This window comes from Danio rerio, chromosome 13 (genome assembly GCF_052040795.2).
Source record: "Danio rerio strain M-AB ecotype USA chromosome 13, GRCz13ab, whole genome shotgun sequence".
NCBI classification, from domain to species: Eukaryota; Metazoa; Chordata; class Actinopteri; order Cypriniformes; family Danionidae; genus Danio; species Danio rerio.
This window is the reverse complement of record NC_141033.1, coordinates 9,412,319-9,429,975: the sequence shown is the minus strand read 5'-3', so window position 1 is coordinate 9,429,975 and position 17,657 is coordinate 9,412,319. Positions and strand designations below refer to the sequence as shown.

Below are 17,657 nucleotides of genomic sequence, written 5' to 3'. Positions count from 1 at the left end.
CTATAGGACCTCCCAAGGACAGGTCGGGTAAATCTTCAAAGGGAACAGAACTTTATAGCATCATTCACATCACCCTGGCTACGTTGTTTCACTTTCTTAACAATAAAATGAAAACATGATATAAGGAACTTGCTATTTTCATTTGATATTTGCAACTTAACAAACACCAAAAATGTTGAGGCATCGTGTAGCTACATATTTAAATGACCAGTAGATCCAGTAGACCAAAGCACCGGTATCCTGACATTTTATCCTCTCCATCAGATTATGCTACCAACACTGTATTTGAATGGTTCTGATCTTGAGGTTAGAGATTAGGTAGGTTAGGGCGATATATAAATCCGGATTTAGGGCTTCATATCACTCTACTCCACATTAAAATATACACTGGTGGCAAAATCTGATGGGTAGCATATTGCGTCATCAAAATGTGCTACCTACTTTTTGAATGGGAGGTAGGACAATCTGACAAGGTAGTACAAATCACCAGAAACACCGGCTTACTGCCTGGGGCTTAGACGTGCGCAAACGCTGCAGCGCATGCCAGAGTTTGCGTGTGGTCATGTGATGTGCGATTTCAGCGGTGTAGGTGTGAACGGAGAGCTGTTCAGAATCGATAGGTAAAACTTCAGTGTGGATCGATTTCATTCTAAAACGCTGTTTTAAAATGAAAACGTATTAGTGTAAATGGGACCTCGGTGGATTGCTGCTGAAAGGGCATACATAAAACACATGTCATATGTGAAATTGCAGACAAAAGCTCAAAATCAAGATTAAATCTGTGCTTGTTTATGCAAGCAATAAGCAAACGACAATCGCACAGTGTAAGTTATCAAAAAAGGATCAGAGAACTGATTGACGTGTCATTGTAGCCTGTGAAATATCTGGCAAGTACATATCAGCATTGACTAGGCCCACACGGAATCTGCGCACGCAGAATTCTGCAGATTTTTAGCCCATCATTGATTCTGTTTATTTTCTTGTGTATATTTATTCAGTTGATTAATTAATTTCAGTAATATTATTGACAAATATGAAAATATTTATATGATTTATTTACAATACAGTTTGTAAAGTAATATTTTCTGTCTTTTAGTATATATATATCATATAAGAGACTTGCTTTATTTACCAAATAAGTGAATCTAATTGTATTTGCATTGTAAACAATACAAGTAAATACAAAAAAAAAAATACAAGTTAAAAATGTATTACTTTTTATTTCATATATTAAGATTTTAGTTATGATACTCCTAAAATCATTCAACATAAATCCGCAGACTTTTAACAAAATTCTCTGCAGAAATAGCAAAAAATGTGCAGATTCCATCTGGCCCTAGCAATGACCAACAGCCAATGAGAGAGCAGGATACAGGTCAGTGAAGACTTGGTTATCTCAGACTTGACACGAGATGACTCGCGGTCTTGGTCAGGCCGTTATTTCCTGCCACTATTTTTGTGTTCTTGGTGTGTGTGTGTGTGTGTACGTGTTTTTGTGATATATCAGGACACAAATCTGTATAATGACATGGGTATGACACAGGTATTAAAAAAAAGAGGTGAAATATGAGGACATTGGTGACGTCCTCATTTCTCATAATGCTTATAAATCCAACAGAATGAGTTTAATCAGAGAGTAAAGCTGCACACTGTCTCCTGTGATGGTTGGGTTTAGGGGTAGGGTGGGGTGAGGGCAATACAAAATAGGGTTTGGACAGTATAAAATGGATGGAAACTTATGTAATGTACCCACTTTTCACAAAAACAACCATGTGTGTGTGTGTTTTAAATCATTACTTAATTAGCCTAATTGGGTGGAAAGCTATGCCATAATTAGATATGAAGAGTTCCGATGCAAAAACCAGTGCCTTCTGGAATTTTCTTCTATAATGAGTATTTTTTCTCTGCCTCTTATGTTTATATTCAGTTATTTCATGTTCAAATTGCTGAAATTAACCTATGCATTGCCATTATAGTGAAATTACTAAATCAAGACACAGGAGTCTAAGGAAAATGCACATTTTAGAAGAAATTTTCAGGTGGCATTTAAAGGTTTTTGCATCCAAACTCTTCATATATTATACAAATATTTTAGCAAAGTCAGCCTAAGCAACACGTGTGGGTCTACAAAGTTGCACAAATGGCAACATGTGCCATGCACAGCAACACTCTAGCTCCTGCAACAGCATCTCCTCCACTGGCACACATTTCTACCGAACATGCAAGCAGGGCTGGAGCAGCACGTGCGCAGCGCATATGCAGAGCAGAAACAGTGCATAAAATTCAGTCGATCTTATTGATGCATTTATTAGGTAAAATTGTACTTTTTGCTGTCATTAAATGTGTCGTTGGTCATTATCAATGCACTGTCACTTTAATTGAGCGTGAGCAGTGGTAAAACTAGACCCAGCACCCAACAAATTGTGGCACTGCTGTTTCAGCTCTGCTCATGCTCCACACTGACGCCCTGCTTCTGTGTGCGGTATGAAAGATCTAATCTGTCAACATGGACGCCGAAAAAAACACACGCTGCTCAGGCCCTGCTCACACATGCAATATGAAAGAGATGATAACAAAAAATGGGGACTTCCGCAATGAACAGACACATGAAGCAGGCTTGCCAAGGCAGAAAGGATGATAGTCAGAACTCAATGTCCTCTACGATCCATTCTGAATAAACAAACAATGCAATTTACATGCTTCATCCTTGTTGCATTATCCATCAATAAAAATCTAAACTAATTTCTGTAGTTCAAACTATTCAGAATTGTAGATTAGAACATCAGCTATAAAGGCAGTACACATATTAAAAAAAGTTGGGTTTAAATCAGGCTCCGGCTCATATTTATAGTTAAAGGAGCAGTAGTGCTCACTGGTTACCATAATATCTTTGACACACGGTCCTACCTCTAGTTTACGAAAACCAGAGCAACCTGAGGAAACCCACGCAAGCACAGGGAGAACATGCAAACTCCACACAGACACGCCAACTGACTCAGCCGAGGCTCGAACCAGCGACCTTCTTTCTATGAGGTGATTGAGCTTTCCACTGCACCACAGTGCTGCCCTACATTGCATGTTGTTTAACTAAATAAAAACTGACGTTATCGATGCTGTGAAAGGTCCCTTATAAAACTGATAATAATCACATCAATCCATCGCCGGAAGATTTCAGTGGCTGAACAACACTTCCGTGCATATAATCCATTCATAACAACAACATCTATATAACCTTTGGTAAATATTATCTGTATTTTCAAAATTGCAAAAAGGCAGTCACGCATATTTAATTATTATTTTTTAAACCACAAGTAAATGTGATAATGAGGTGATCAAACGAGAATTTGAGAAGCTGAAACTGCGTCCCTGGATCAGGATTGTCAGCCACAAAACATGACAGAAAAGTGGGCTCTTCTTGAAGATTAGATTAAGTGAGACATTTAAAGGGCCACGAAACACCAAAACACATGTTTTGAGCTGTTGACAGTCGTATATGTGTCCCACACTGCTAAAAGCACTATTAGGACACATATATTTGGTTGTTTTTGCGTTATTTCGAGCAAATTCGTACTTCCGCTTTGAAACGAATTTTTGAAGCTGCGTTACGGCCATGAGATCTTAGCGTGTTTTCCAGCGTGTAGACTGGACGTCTGTACCTGGGAGTACCTTATTACGTCTCTGAGTGTGCTGCAATCATTCATGAGTAAGACTTGGTTCAAAGCAATCAGCACGCTCTATTGTGTATGCGGTGCAACTTCATTAATATGCATGATAGCTTTGAAGACTGTTTTTACCTGTTACAGTGTTCAGACGGCAGAGAGACGCCACGTTGTGTTGCCAAAGCAAGCGGGAGAACATGAATTGTTTGGAGATCCGAGTCATCAGTGCTGCGTTTATTATTTGCTGCAGTGAAGGTTTTGTTTTCATTTTCCCTCTATGAGAGCGCAGCTGGACTCACGTGTGGAATACAGTGCACGCGACGCTCTACAGAAATCCGTGTCTAAGGAACATTTTTTACCCAGGAGCTTTTCTCATCTGGAAATGGGGAAATCCGGATTTGCCGCTCGTCTCCTTTTAATAAAGACGCAGCTCCAGTTGGGGTTGATTGTCCTGTCTCTACAGATTTGGTAAGTGAGCGATCAGAGGTCTTTGTTTATTCAGAGGCAAAGTTAGTTCGTATCGTCAGCAGTACTCTTTCAGTGTTTAAAGACAGACCTTAGTCAAATGATTTTTAATCAAAGTTAAGTTTAATCGAAGTTAATAAAGTTTACCGTATGTTAACATCACTACAATATTATGGACTGAAAAATCTGCTGTAAATGCTTTGTGAACTCGACATAACAGTCCTGTCTGTGCCTCAACAAGTCATAACATAATGATATCCTAGCAAATCATTAGCTAATGATTAATTGAAATAGACAACTGGCAGTTGAAAGGCATGGCTTTAACCTGTTGTGGTAATTAACATGAATGTACACTATTAGTTTATATGATAAGTTATAAGGGGATTAATACATTAAAACGCAATAAACTATAAACCAGTGGTTCTCAAAATTTTTTCATCAAGTACCACCTCACAAAAAAAAATTCCCTCCAAGTACAACCAAAAAGAGCAGTATTCAAATACAGTAGCGTAGTAGGCCCAGTAAAGTAACTACACATCTGCACAGTAAAAAAAAAAAACGTGGCAGATTACCTTAGGAATATAGGCTCTATGTCATATATGGCACATTATATACATAATTTTGATAAATTTTAAAAATATATGTAGCATGTACATGACATATTTAATTCCTCCGCTTACCACTAGAAGGAAGCCTGCGTACCACTCATGGTATACGTACCACAGTTTGAGAAACACTGCTATAAATCATTCATAGATTTCTTAATATATGAATCATATAGAATGTTCATTTGTTGCTCAAGCAGTAACCATAAATACATGGTTTAATCTTATAATCAAATGAGTTATTGTATATATTAACTTACGATTATCTGTACATTAGATAAGCATTATGTAATGCATACAAGTGCACCCATATAGTTGTAAGTGTGGACGAACAAGAAAACCACATATGACACAAAATTAAAAAAGAAAAGTTGACACTGTAGAATGGGGGTGATTGTGAGTATTATCATACCTAAGGCCATCTGTTTCTTTGGAAAGCCTCCTCCGCTCTACCACCAGCCCTACAGTATTTGCCTGTCTCTGAGGAGAATGGGGAATTCGTGCTGGAAGCAGGAACATCTGAAAATGGAAGAAAAAACATTGATTTAGCATTGGCTAAAAATGATTTGGGGCAATATAATAAAAAAAAAATAGCTCAGCTATAGCAGAGCTATTTCAGCAGTTACACACAGACTTATTTAAATGATTCTTACCTCACCTTCTCGGATATGCACATCTTTATGTTTGCCATTCTCTATCACTTTCAAAACCATGTCACCCCTCACCTGGTAAAAAAGCTGAAACGAAGTTTGTGAAAGTAATATTATTGACCATCACTATAAATGTAATGAAAGATTGTATTTCCCTCTGAAAGAAATGCTCTGCAATCCGAGCTGCAATACTGCAACAAGGTTTAAGCCCAATCCCAAGTCTATCCCTTCCCCTTACCCCTCATTTTGCGCGTTACAGTGAAGGGGTAGGGGTGTCTCTAAGGGGGTAGTGCTAAGGGGAAGGGTAAATACAAAAATAGAATTGGGATTGGGCCTTACTGTGTATCCGAAAAGTATTCATAGTGCTTCACTTTTTCCACATTTTTAATATTACAGCCTCATTCAAAATTGGATGGAATTAATTTATTTCTTCAACACAAGCACAAGGCTGGGGAAGGTTACAGAAAAATTTCTGCTGCTCTGGAAGTTCCAATGAGCACAGTGGCCTCCGTCATCCGTTAGTGGAAGATGTTTGGAACCACCAGGACTCTTCCTAGAGCTGACCGGCCATCTAAGCTGAGTGATCGGGGGAGAAGGGCCTTAGTCAGGGAGGTGATCAATAACCCCATAGTCACTCTGTCTGAGCTCCAGCGTTCTGCTGTGGAGAGAGGAGAATCTTACAGAAGGACAACCATCTGTGCAGCAATCCACCAATCAGGCCTGTATGGTAGAGTGGCCAGATGGAAGCCCTTCCCTGCCTGGAATTTGCCAAAAGGCATCTGAAGGACTCTCAGACCATAAGAAACAAAATTCTGTGGTCTGATGAAACCAGGTGTTGCCAGGTGTTACGTTTGGAGAAAACCAGGCAAATACCATCCCTATAGTGAAGCATAATGGTGGCAGCATCATGCTGTGGGGATGTTTTTCAGCAGCAGGAACTGGAAGACTAGTCAGGATAGAGGAAAAGATGAATGCAGCAGTGTACAGAGACATCCTGAATAAAAACCTGCTTCAGAGTGCTCTTGACCTCAGACAGGGGCGACGGTTCATCTTCCAGCAGGACAATGACCCAAAGCACACCGCCAAAATATCAATGAGAGTGGCTTCACAACAACTCGGTGAATGTCCTTGAGTTGTCCAGCCAGAGCCCAGATCTAAATCGTATTAAACATTCCTGGAGAGATCTGAAAATGGCTGTACACTGTCGCCTCCCATACAATCTGATAGAGCTTGAGAGGTACTGCGAAGAGTAATGGGCAAAAATTCCCAAGGACAGGTGTGCCAAGCGTGGCATCATATTCAAAAAGACTTTAGGCTGTAATTGCTGCCAAAGGTGCATCAACAAAGTATTGAGCAAAGGCTGTGAATACTTATGTGCATGTGATTTTTCAGGTTTTTTATCTTTGATAAATTTGCAACAATTAAAAAAAATCACATTTTCATTATGGTGTATTGTGTGTAGAATTTTGAGAAAATAAATTAACTTAATCCATTTTGGAATAAGGCTGTAACATAAAAAATGTGGAAAAAGTGAAGTGCTATGAATACTTTACAGATGCGCTGTATATCATACTTTCTTTAGAGCCTGTAGTGCACTAGTACAGTATCTAAACATACGAAGACATAACATGAACATGCAAAAAGATACTTGTAGTTCAGTGTAGACGCTCAGCACCAATTTACACAATTGTAAATAATGTTCAGTTTACATTACATTTTATGTAAAAGTTTCTCTGATCATTTGAAGCTGATTATTTGATCACATTGTTGTGTTGGAAGGAGCAAGCACACAACACGTGTAATAAAGTATTAATCTAAGATAGTCATGCATTCCTGTGGAAATTTGTGTCCTTGTTCTTTGTTTTTGATAAATTTGCCGGTGTTTATGCTAACTGACTGCTTAAGGTGTGTATTTAAACAAATAGGGTCAAAGAAGGTTACTGAGCTTTGATTATTATCTTTTTTCCATTCAAATACATATCTCACTCTTTTTTAGAATTGTTTTTTTTGTTTTGTTTTTTTACAGACATTAAATGGAACTTGATTTTGATGTAGCAGTAGTTCAGAAGTTTAGTTTTTATGTTAAAGAAAGTGAAGATTGGATTCGTCTGGTAGATTTTAGACAAAGTCTGAGTTAACAGTGGTGTACCCACGGCCAAACCTATGGATATATGGTGCTGGAGCCGTTTTATAGCTTGCAAGGCAGCTCATAACCGAGCTGTAGAAGAAATAAAACTCTGTCTGACGTGTATAGTACTGTCCTGCAAAAACCTGATTGGTATTGTTTTTGTTTTAAGGAATATATTTTAGTAAATTAGCAAATCAATCACTGACAAAAATCTTTAGTTAGCATAACATCACACATAGCATTATAGAAATCTGTCTGTGTTCATGCTAATATTGGGCTGGTTTATTGCGTATTTGCAGATCTATTATAATTCAAAATAATAAAAAAATGTATGCAAATAAAAACTAAAATATGGTGTGCTATGATCAAAATTTGTAAATATTGTAAATGGCAATATTGTTTGGGGAATACTAAAATATATTCAATAAAAGTAGGATCTTTGAGGCAGTGTTTCATTGCATCATCACACAGACTTTGTCCCTGGTGTTTCTGTAAACTATTGCAGTCCATGGACTATGCACTGAAGTTTGTGGTGGAAAATGTAATAATTAACAAGCTTTAGTGCATTTAAAAAAAATATGCCAAGATTCACACTGTCAGTATTAAATCCACATTAGTTTTGTTAAAGAATTTTAAATGAAGTCATTAAGCCATGTTAACCAATTCAACTCAATTAGTACATGAACAGCACCTTACCTCTTCTCCTTCCTCAATGTGATAATCTTTCCTCACATTTGGACCACCAACATACATAATATTCAACTGATAAAAAAACCTAAGACAAATGCGATAATATATAAATAAAAATTAAATACAAAACATTATATATATGATTATTGATTACTTACATTAATTTGTTGCACACAGGCGGTAGGAATGAAGTCTCATTCTCAGCAATCCATTTGTCAATATTGACATGCAGAGACTGGTTGGTCATTTTTATCACAATCTTCTGAACACAGCTTCGCGTGGAATATTCTGTCTGAGTAAGCAACAAATTTCTGAGCAATGGTGTATTTCTTCAGGCAGTTTTGACAAACCACCTTTGAGTTACTGAATAATGGGGCGGTGCTGTTACATACAGTATGTGACAGTGAGGTTGACCTCCATGTTTACGCAGCTGAACAGTAATGCTAGTAGCCTAACAGTACAGACAGCACAGAATAATTCACAAAAACTGCATACATTTATTATTGTTATTATTTTTTTTCTTCAAAATTCCCAAACACTTTTGTCATTCATACTCTAAAAGTGAAAAAAATTCAAAGGATTCAACACATTTTTCACATTAGGGCTAGGCGGTATGACCAAAATGTGTTTTATGGTATGAGAAAGTGTACTTCAAGGTAACAATATCTTTGAATATCTAATTTTTTCACAAAGGTAGTTATTCTAGAAAATCTAATTTTCAAATCCAAAAAAATGCAAAAAGGCTTCATATACTAAATAAATTGGACTATTTAAGAAAATTAGTTGATCTTATTTGATTAGTTTGTATTTTATTCTTACCTTATAAGTATAGTAAACAAAATATTACTTTAGAAGAACAACAAAATCCACTGTATATCACAGTTTTATGTGGACAGACATTATTATAAACATTTCTCAAGTAAAATATTCTCCACAGTGTGCCTCATCAAGGCTTTGAGCGGTTGTGATGGTTCATTCCCCAGGATTTCGCTCGATGACACCGGAGATCAGATGCCCACCACGACATTGGAGGGCGAGCTGTCATGTACTTCTATACAGCATAAAAATAGGCATTTAAAGGCTTAACTAGGTTAATTGGATTAACTAGGCAGGTTAGGGTAAATATATATATATAATCATTTTGATCTTAAAATATTTTTTAAAAAATTAAAAACTGCTTTTATTTTAGCCGAAAAAAAAAACAAATAAGAGTTTCTCCAGAAGAAAAAATATTATCAGACATACTGTGAACATTTCCTTGCTCTGAAAAATTTCCTCTCCCAAACATCATTTGGGAAATATTTTAAAAAGAAAATAAATTTCAGAGGGGGCTAATAATTCTGATTGCAACTGTTTATGAATAATAAAATCACCAACAATTAAAACTTTGTTTGTGTCCAAAAAAATTTGGATAAGAAAATTAAAGTTGGTGTAGTGTCCTGGAGGCCTATATCCAGTTGCTTATACAGATTTAGATTAATTTCTTTTCTTGTACTGTACACTGAAATATACAACACCATTACTTCAAATGAATTATATTTGAAGCCAAATCGTTGTAGTGTTCTGTAAATTTATCACAAATATCATCATCAATATTTTGGTATTGATATTAATGAGGATATTGTTGTTCTCATACAGAACAACAAATAATGTAGTGACAATTTATTTGGTTTGACTCGAATATTAAAATTAACAGTATTAGTATTAATATTGACTTTTTGGTCACTCCTCTCTTAAGGTGTGTGTAAATAGCAAATTAGTAACTAATTTTAAAGCATCAGCTGTCGCAAAATTAACAATCAAATTGCGTGCCCCAGTAGAGCTTTGTCTAGTAATGCCCCAGCACTGAACTGATTCTAGATTTTTTTAGTACTGGTACTTTTTTTTAAAGTGACAGCTGTAGTTCTGAGTGTTCAACAATAGGAGGCAGTCTGTGGGCAGTGTGCTGCTTCTGACACACTGAGAGTGTGATTTAAGGCTGTGCCTTTTGTACAAATATTGCATTGGAATTTAAAGAAAAAGATATTTTAATTTTTTGAGAATACAGTTGACTTTAAAATTTGGCATATTGTTAATTTGCTCAATATATATGGAAAATGTTTTATTCATAAATGTAAATGGGCTGTGAAAAAAAATTTACTCACTTTAAAATAGAAATAAGTCATTACCTAAGCACGATAAAAGAAACAAGAAATATCAAAGCAAAAAGAACTGTTAATTATTTTAAAGCCTTAAATTTGTTTTTTAAATTGATTTTTTTATTTTTATTTTTTTTATTTTTATATTGTTCTTGATTGGATGTTAATATAATGTTGTTATTGCCCTTGTATGTTCTGTGTTTGAAAATTACAAAAAAAACAAACACAAAAAAACAAAAAAAAAAAACAAGAGCTGTGCCTTTTACAGCTATTGAGCTGTGCTGGTCCTTTCCGTAGTGACAAAACAACGCGAAGTGAAATATAGAATCATTTTGCCCATGAAGCAATTTGCAGTTAGCCAAAAGTAAAAACCGCAACTGATTGTGCTGTCCAAGAAATCTGATTTACAGCAAAGCAAAACACATTTAAATTATATAAAATATGTTAAAAGCTTATGCATATTAATGCAAAATGCATACTTTTCAAAATATTGCGAAAACGTATATGGGTGAATGACATAAAGCTGATTGTTTAAAAACTTTATTATGGCCAAACTTTATACTTTATATTAAGCTGTGTAGTACTGACCCTTAAATTTCCCAAACTATATGGTCTTTTAGATTTTGCATTGAAAATGGGATTTATTTTTAAAAAAATTTATTTTACTTTACCTCACCTAGAAATGGAGGCCAAGTGAATGGTTTGTGAGTACAATAAAGTGCACACAGCATGCTGAATCATCTGATAATTGCAAGATTGAACATAATTCCAAAAAGCAATTGACTGTGTAAAGCCACAAAAAACAAAACAAAAATATGATGTGTATGCCGAGTTCAGCGGCTAATCAGCCGGAATCAGCTGAGGTGAAGTGAGTGGCCACGCCCTTAATTATGCAGACTAAATATAACCTAATATAAAGGAAACATAAGGTATTAAAAAAGTTGTCATGAATGGTAAGATTAGCTATGTACACCGAAATCGTTCTTTGTACCAGGCTGAAAACACTTTTCTGTATTTGCTTCATGAGGGAGAGCGTGAGGTTGCCGCTTGGTCATAAACAGATAACAACATCTCCAGGTTCTTTGAAAACGAGAGCAAAAAAGTGCTGTGCATGTTAAAACAGCTTGACTAGAGTGCTGACAAAATTAGTTTTTATTTTCATATTTGTTTTACTTTTTTTAAAAGGCTCTGCTGGTTGAATGGTTTCAACTGATAGCAAACATTAAAATTATTATTAATAAGTAATATTTTGAAAGACAAAAGGAAACATGCTGTAGCATTGACTTAGTGTGTATTTATCATGTCCATTTGGCAGTGGAGACAAGTCTGATAAAGTTGACCCCTAACCATACTGTGAACACTCGGAGAGGAATTTAATTCAACGCTAAGCACTAGTGTTGTGTGATAAAGTGAAAGTGGTAGTTTCTGAATTAGCTTGTTTTGATTGAGTTAACATTTCCCATTGTATTAAATTGCACAGTAGATAAGAATATTAAAATATTGAAACTTACCTGAAATTTATCAGAATGAATGTGAAGTGGTAGCACTCGGAAAAGTAACAAAATATCTGAGGGGCAAAAAACAAATGTTTGTTACACAAGAGAGCACAAACATAACAAAAGGAAACCAATAGCAACTGGAGCAGAACTGAAGCTGAGTATTTTAAAGGAAAGTGCGCGATCAATTGGTTTTAGATATTCAGACCTCAAAGCTCAAAATATTAAAACCATATGACATTTCCTCGATTTATTGCAAACAATAGTGTAGCCTACAAGTTTTAATACATTACTTAGTTTATCTCAAGACAGTCCGCTAATCAACGGTTATGGTTGTCGAATGATATTGTGTGTGATCAACAATACAAAAGATGAATAACTTTAAACCTGGTTATGCGACGGACATCGTTTATGTTCACATTAGGGAACTCCTTTAACGCTCGCACAGACCTGAAGTAACCTTTACGGAAGCAACACAACACTCACGTGACGTCAACTGTTTTGTGCACTTGAATCCATGGTCATAATGTTTTTATAGTGAGCACGTTTTACATTTATAACTATGCTTCGGGTAAAGTAAGAGTAAAACAGGTGCAATTGTTGGTCATTATTATCATATATTCCTGTGTATGGTATATAGTATAAACATTAAAAAGGAGGGCGCTCCTGGACGCTCCAGTGGCGCAATCGGTTAGCGCGCGGTACTTATATTACAGTACGTTGCAGAGCCATGCCGAGGTTGTGAGTTCGAGCCTCACCTGGAGCAGTATTTTTAATTTGCGAATTGCAACTTGTAACTGCAACAACTATCATTACACTTGTAATTAAATACTTTCAAAATGAATACATAATAATGAAATACATTACCTGCGTGTTATGGAGAGTTTAACAATGCTTGGGTCAAGGGTTGGGAACCTTTTTTTCAGCAAAGAGCCATTTCTGATTTTTTTTGGCAAATGCTTTTTTTTTTTTAAATAGCCATTGGGTGTGTGTGTGTGTGTGTGTGTGTGTGTATATATATCAAAACAAATCAGTTATTAGAGATGAATAATTAAAACTATTATGTTTAGAAATGTGTTGAAAAATACACACACGCGCACGCACGCACACACAAACACACATTATAAGTCCATAGATGATGTCATTCACATTAAAGATCCTGAGATGTTGAATCTTTGGGTAATGCCAGTCATAAACATCTGATTATAATGCATCCACATACACACAGTGAAAAAAACAAATGATCAGTTGTTTCAATATCATCAGGAAACATACATGTATTAGACTCAAACCCAAACCCAAACCTAAGTCTTGAATATTCACTAGATGGCTATATCCCACTCAATATTTGAAAATAAAGTTTTAAAAGAATCTAGTGTTTGGAGGAAATTTCAAATATTTAGCTCCAAGTGTGTGGATAGTATTCTTAGAGAATCTAGGTGAAATTAGGTTTTCTGTAAACCATTAGAAAATATGCAATGTCCTCCTTCTGTTAAAAGAGATCCTACTTTATTCCACTGTCACACCAAACATTATGGATATTAAATTAGGCAAATCAAATTTTGTGGACAAAAAAAGTACAAATATGTTTATTAGAAATGTTTTATACAGGAATGCTATCCTGGTTCCATTAAATATAATTCCATCAAAAGAAAATACATTTTCCAACATTTAAATAAGAATTTAGTTAAGAAAATTAGATTCAAATATCTGACATTTCTTCCTCCAAAAAACAAAGTACATTTTAAAATGACATATGATATTTACCCTGCAAAGGATTTTGTGAGAAAAAGATTTAATGTGAATTATAATGTTTGCCAATTCTGCAATAGTGATACTGAAGCAGTTGAACATCTATTTCTTCATTGTAACTTGGTTAATCATTTCTGGTCTGATGTAGACAACCGGATAAAACTATATATTTCAATGTTTCCTTCAATTTGTTGGGAAATTGTAAAATTTGGAGTACATTTGTTCAGCAAACAGGATGACTTAAAATGCAAAATGTTTACTTATATTCTTCATTTATAAATGCGAAAAAAAAAAAAAACCTAGATATTTTATGGTTGCTGGCAAATGGACTAAAAAAAAGTTGCACTATCACCACCTACCAGATCGAAACGTAAAGCACTAATAAGCATTTTAGGGAAAAATAAAGGCATTGGAGACACAGTGAGAGGGGGATGATTTTTTAAATACCAAGCCACATTTGATCAATTTTATCATTTCTTTGGATATCCTTAATTGTGCTATATTTTCACAAAAAAAAAAAACTTTTTTGTTAAGCTCTATTCTTTCTATACCATGCCCCCTGCAACATATTAATACATGTGCTATTGTTTCTGTTTGAGCACAGTGAATACATTAACTGCTTCATATTTCCCATTTTCAAACAATAATGGGTTTAACCCATAATGTCCTATATGCATTTAAGCAGGGATGTGCAAAAATACATTGAAATGTTTTCTAAAAGAAATACCAAATAACAGTTTGACATGTAAGATGGAGCAGCCCTAAGTTTAAAATAAAATACAGTATTTTGTATTTTGAAAATGCTACAATTGATGGTGTTTACATGAGTTGCTTTTTAAATGTTTCTTTGATCCCGCTTTACGTTATAGTAAATAATTCGTTTACGTCATTGTGTCAATGCACTATCCACGTTTCTTCCTATGGCAAGCCATTTAGACTTTTATCTATTCTCAGGATATGTATTCTTATGTATTATTGATATAAAAATGTAATTGTTGATATCAAGAATTACATTTTTTGGTAAGCAATTACATTCATGATGTCAACATTTACCTTTCTGATATCAATAATTGAATTTTTTTACTAGTTAAATGTCACCATAGGCTGCCATTCAAAGTTAATTGTTGATATCCAGAATTGATTTCTTCCAGTTGAAATGCAATTCTTAGTAAGTACTCAGTGTACTTATTTAATTTAGATATATAGATGTAATTAATAGATAGATGTAATTAATTATTTTAGATATCATAAATTACTTCCTTAATTGTGGACATCAGAAATACATTTTTAGAGGTCCGAAATAACAAATGTAACATGCTGAAATATAATTGCAGATATCAAGAATTAACATTTCAACTAGTGAAATTAAGTTCTTGATATCAGAACTTGAAATTTTTACTGCTAACAATATAATTCTTGATATCAACAGTTCAGTTTCTGATATCAGGAATGCAGATTGTTGATATCATTATAAGGTTTAAATGAGGCAAACAATCGATATTCAACAATCAACATTGATGAGGGAACTGCTACAAAATGTACAGTTTTTTATGATAGACTGAACAGGCTTGCTCACTCACTCTTTTTCCATTGGTTTATTCCCTGTTATCATTCTAAAACATTACATTGTGGCCTACTGTATGTGCAGTTGGACTTACTTACTTATTGCTAATTGAAAGGTTGCAGGTTTGATTCCTGTTCCAGGCAGATATTGAAAGAGAGTCCCCACTTTCTCCATCTTCGATACTGAGGTGCCCCTGAGCAAGATACCCAAACAATAGCTGCCCACTGCTTCCGGTGTATGTTGTTTTTGTGTGCACTTCAAAAGCAGAGGACCAATTTCGAGTATAAGTAACCATACTTGACAATACTCACATCACTTAATTGATAGCAGCCTAGCTGTCTATTTGCCAAGCAGAGGTTTGATTGACTGTCTGATTGCATGCATATCAAGGAGGAACAAACAAACAAACAAACACTTTTTTTGCATTAAAAACAGTTAAGCTGTACAATATAGATACCACAATATGTGAAGTTATTTCATTGCTAAGGAAAGTAACATTTCCATTCCACAAGCTTCCCAGAAGGACAGAAGCTATCCAAGTCAAACTAATGCAATATGTTTTATTTTAGTAAAAACATAAAAAAGCTTGTAGTCATGCCTGCATGCAGTTTTGCTCTTAAATTGGAAAATCAGTGTAAAATTAAAATAAATTCACAATTCACTAATACTTTAACCTGTATCTTACACATTCATTTAGGATGTTGTAAGAAGTTTCTGCGCCAGTGAAGATCTCTCTTTCAGCAAAGTTATTTTGGTGTATTTGAGGGTGGCTGAAAACTGGGGCAGTGCAGGGAGGGTTTCCACTGAACGCAGAGCCACCAGGGTATTATGGTTTGCAATAGCTGATAGTCTGTCCAGTTCTGTGGTGCTTATACCAGGTGATGTCACTCTTAAGAGGGTGGAGAGGTGTCTGTGCAACATCTGTGCCCATAACAAAGGCTCAGCCCACAGGTTAAGATCGCCCTTCTCAAAGAGAAACTCTTCATCCTGGATTAAAGAAACAAAACAAAAAAAGATTTAGTAAACAGTTAATAAATCGGAATTATAAGCCCCCCCTTTGAATTTTTTGTGATACTCCCAAATGATGTGCTGTGTAAATGCAGATGATCGGATATGAGTCACTTTCAAAAAAGATGAAGTAAACAGGTCATCAAAAGAATTGGATACAGTCACAAAATCGGAATTGACCATCAAGATTTGCAGTGTAAAATGCAGCCTAACAGAGCAAGATTTTCAGAGTTTGTCTGATAATATTTTTACTTCTGGAGAAAGTCTTATTTGTTTTACATTGACTGGAATAAAAGCAGTTTTTAATTTTTAAACCATTTTAAAGTAAAAATTCCCCCTTTCTACACACAATACCTCATAAAGACAATGTGAAAAAATATTTTTTTGAATTGTTGAAAATGTACTAAAAATAAAAAAACCTGAAAAATCACATGTACAGAAGTGTTCATAGCCTGAATGTAGTTGTTTGGATTGGATAGTGCCAATCTAAATTTATTTATAAGGATAGTGTCTATTTAAGTATTTATAATTTCTGAGAGACAGAGCGTTGACGGCCATTAGCAAAGACAGTTGACGTTGTTCATCCACAAGATAATGACAGAGACGCATAATGAGCCCTAAGAGAAAACCAGCATTATTTCAAACTACAGCTGATCAAATCACTATTAAACAGGTAAATGACTAAGTCGATCTCTCTCTTCTGTATGTTGTAGTGTTGTATTTACCATAGTAATATTTTATGGCCATATCACCTTTTTATGGCCATTTCCACTGTCAAAGGGTACCTAAAAGCGAACCGTACCATACTACGTTTTGGTCACCCTTTGGAAAGGGTATCTAGCACAAAAAACAGGGGACCAAAAGGTGGAGCTAGACTTGCAGCTGAACGCTATTGGTTTACAGGACACGTCACTCGCAGGAGCAGGAGAATGAAAACAAAGGAAGCGGCACTTTTAAAAACACAGATGAGACATTACACCGTAACAATAAATATATATAATAACAAGCCATGGTCGACCCGAGCTCAAACAAACCTTGTCGTGGTCAGCCAAGAAGAACAAAATCTGCTGTGTCCTGTTGTTGTTTTACGAGTCTGTCTAAAAGTGTGAGCGGTTTGATGTGGTTTCACTTTCTCCATAGAGCTCGCAATCGCGTCAATACTTGAAATAACAAACTTTTTGAGCTTATATTAATAACATGGTCATGATTATTGACCACTCCATCATGAGTGCTCTGATATCCTATCCTTTCAGAAAGAGACAAACGCGAGAGTGAAGCATGAAAAAACAAAGGAGAACCCAGAAAAAAACAGCAGCAAATGATGCTTCTGCAACCTAAAACATGAACAAGCTGCCATGTTTAACTATTATCATCACCTTTTAGACTATAATGAACTCTTTCTAACAGGGGTTACATGTGTTACTGAAGATTAAGGACACATATGAGTGGTTTGCACTGACTGTAGGCTATATTTCGTGTTGTTTTTGAACCCAAATAAGGAC

The 17,657-nt window shown here is 35.4% G+C and overlaps 2 protein-coding genes and 1 non-coding gene across 12 annotated transcripts in view; 2 read left to right on the top strand and 1 right to left on the bottom strand.

Annotated features, from left to right (window-relative positions):
• The window catches only part of haao (3-hydroxyanthranilate 3,4-dioxygenase), a 34,662-nt gene extending 18,528 nt beyond the window's left edge, over positions 1-16,134 (bottom strand). For 3 of the 10 annotated variants that reach the window (XR_015505112.1, XR_015505113.1, XM_087277848.1), the window contains exons 1-6: positions 12,212-12,308; positions 11,847-11,902; positions 8,356-8,489; positions 8,204-8,282; positions 5,383-5,466; positions 5,142-5,248 (exon numbers count right to left, since the gene is read on the bottom strand). Coding sequence is in view for 6 of the 10 variants with exons in the window: in XM_087277848.1 (XP_087133974.1) it covers positions 5,142-5,248; positions 5,383-5,466; positions 8,204-8,282; positions 8,356-8,444 (359 nt within the window). In the remaining 4 variants the exon portion in view is untranslated. 10 annotated transcript variants of the gene reach the window in all.
• bbof1b (basal body orientation factor 1b) overlaps positions 1-17,657 on the top strand; it is a 182,637-nt gene that overhangs the window by 89,827 nt on the left and 75,153 nt on the right. The window lies entirely within an intron of this gene.
• Positions 12,504-12,597, top strand: trnai-uau (transfer RNA isoleucine (anticodon UAU)). The gene is made up of 2 exons: positions 12,504-12,541; positions 12,562-12,597. It is a non-coding gene; the product is annotated as a tRNA-Ile (tRNA).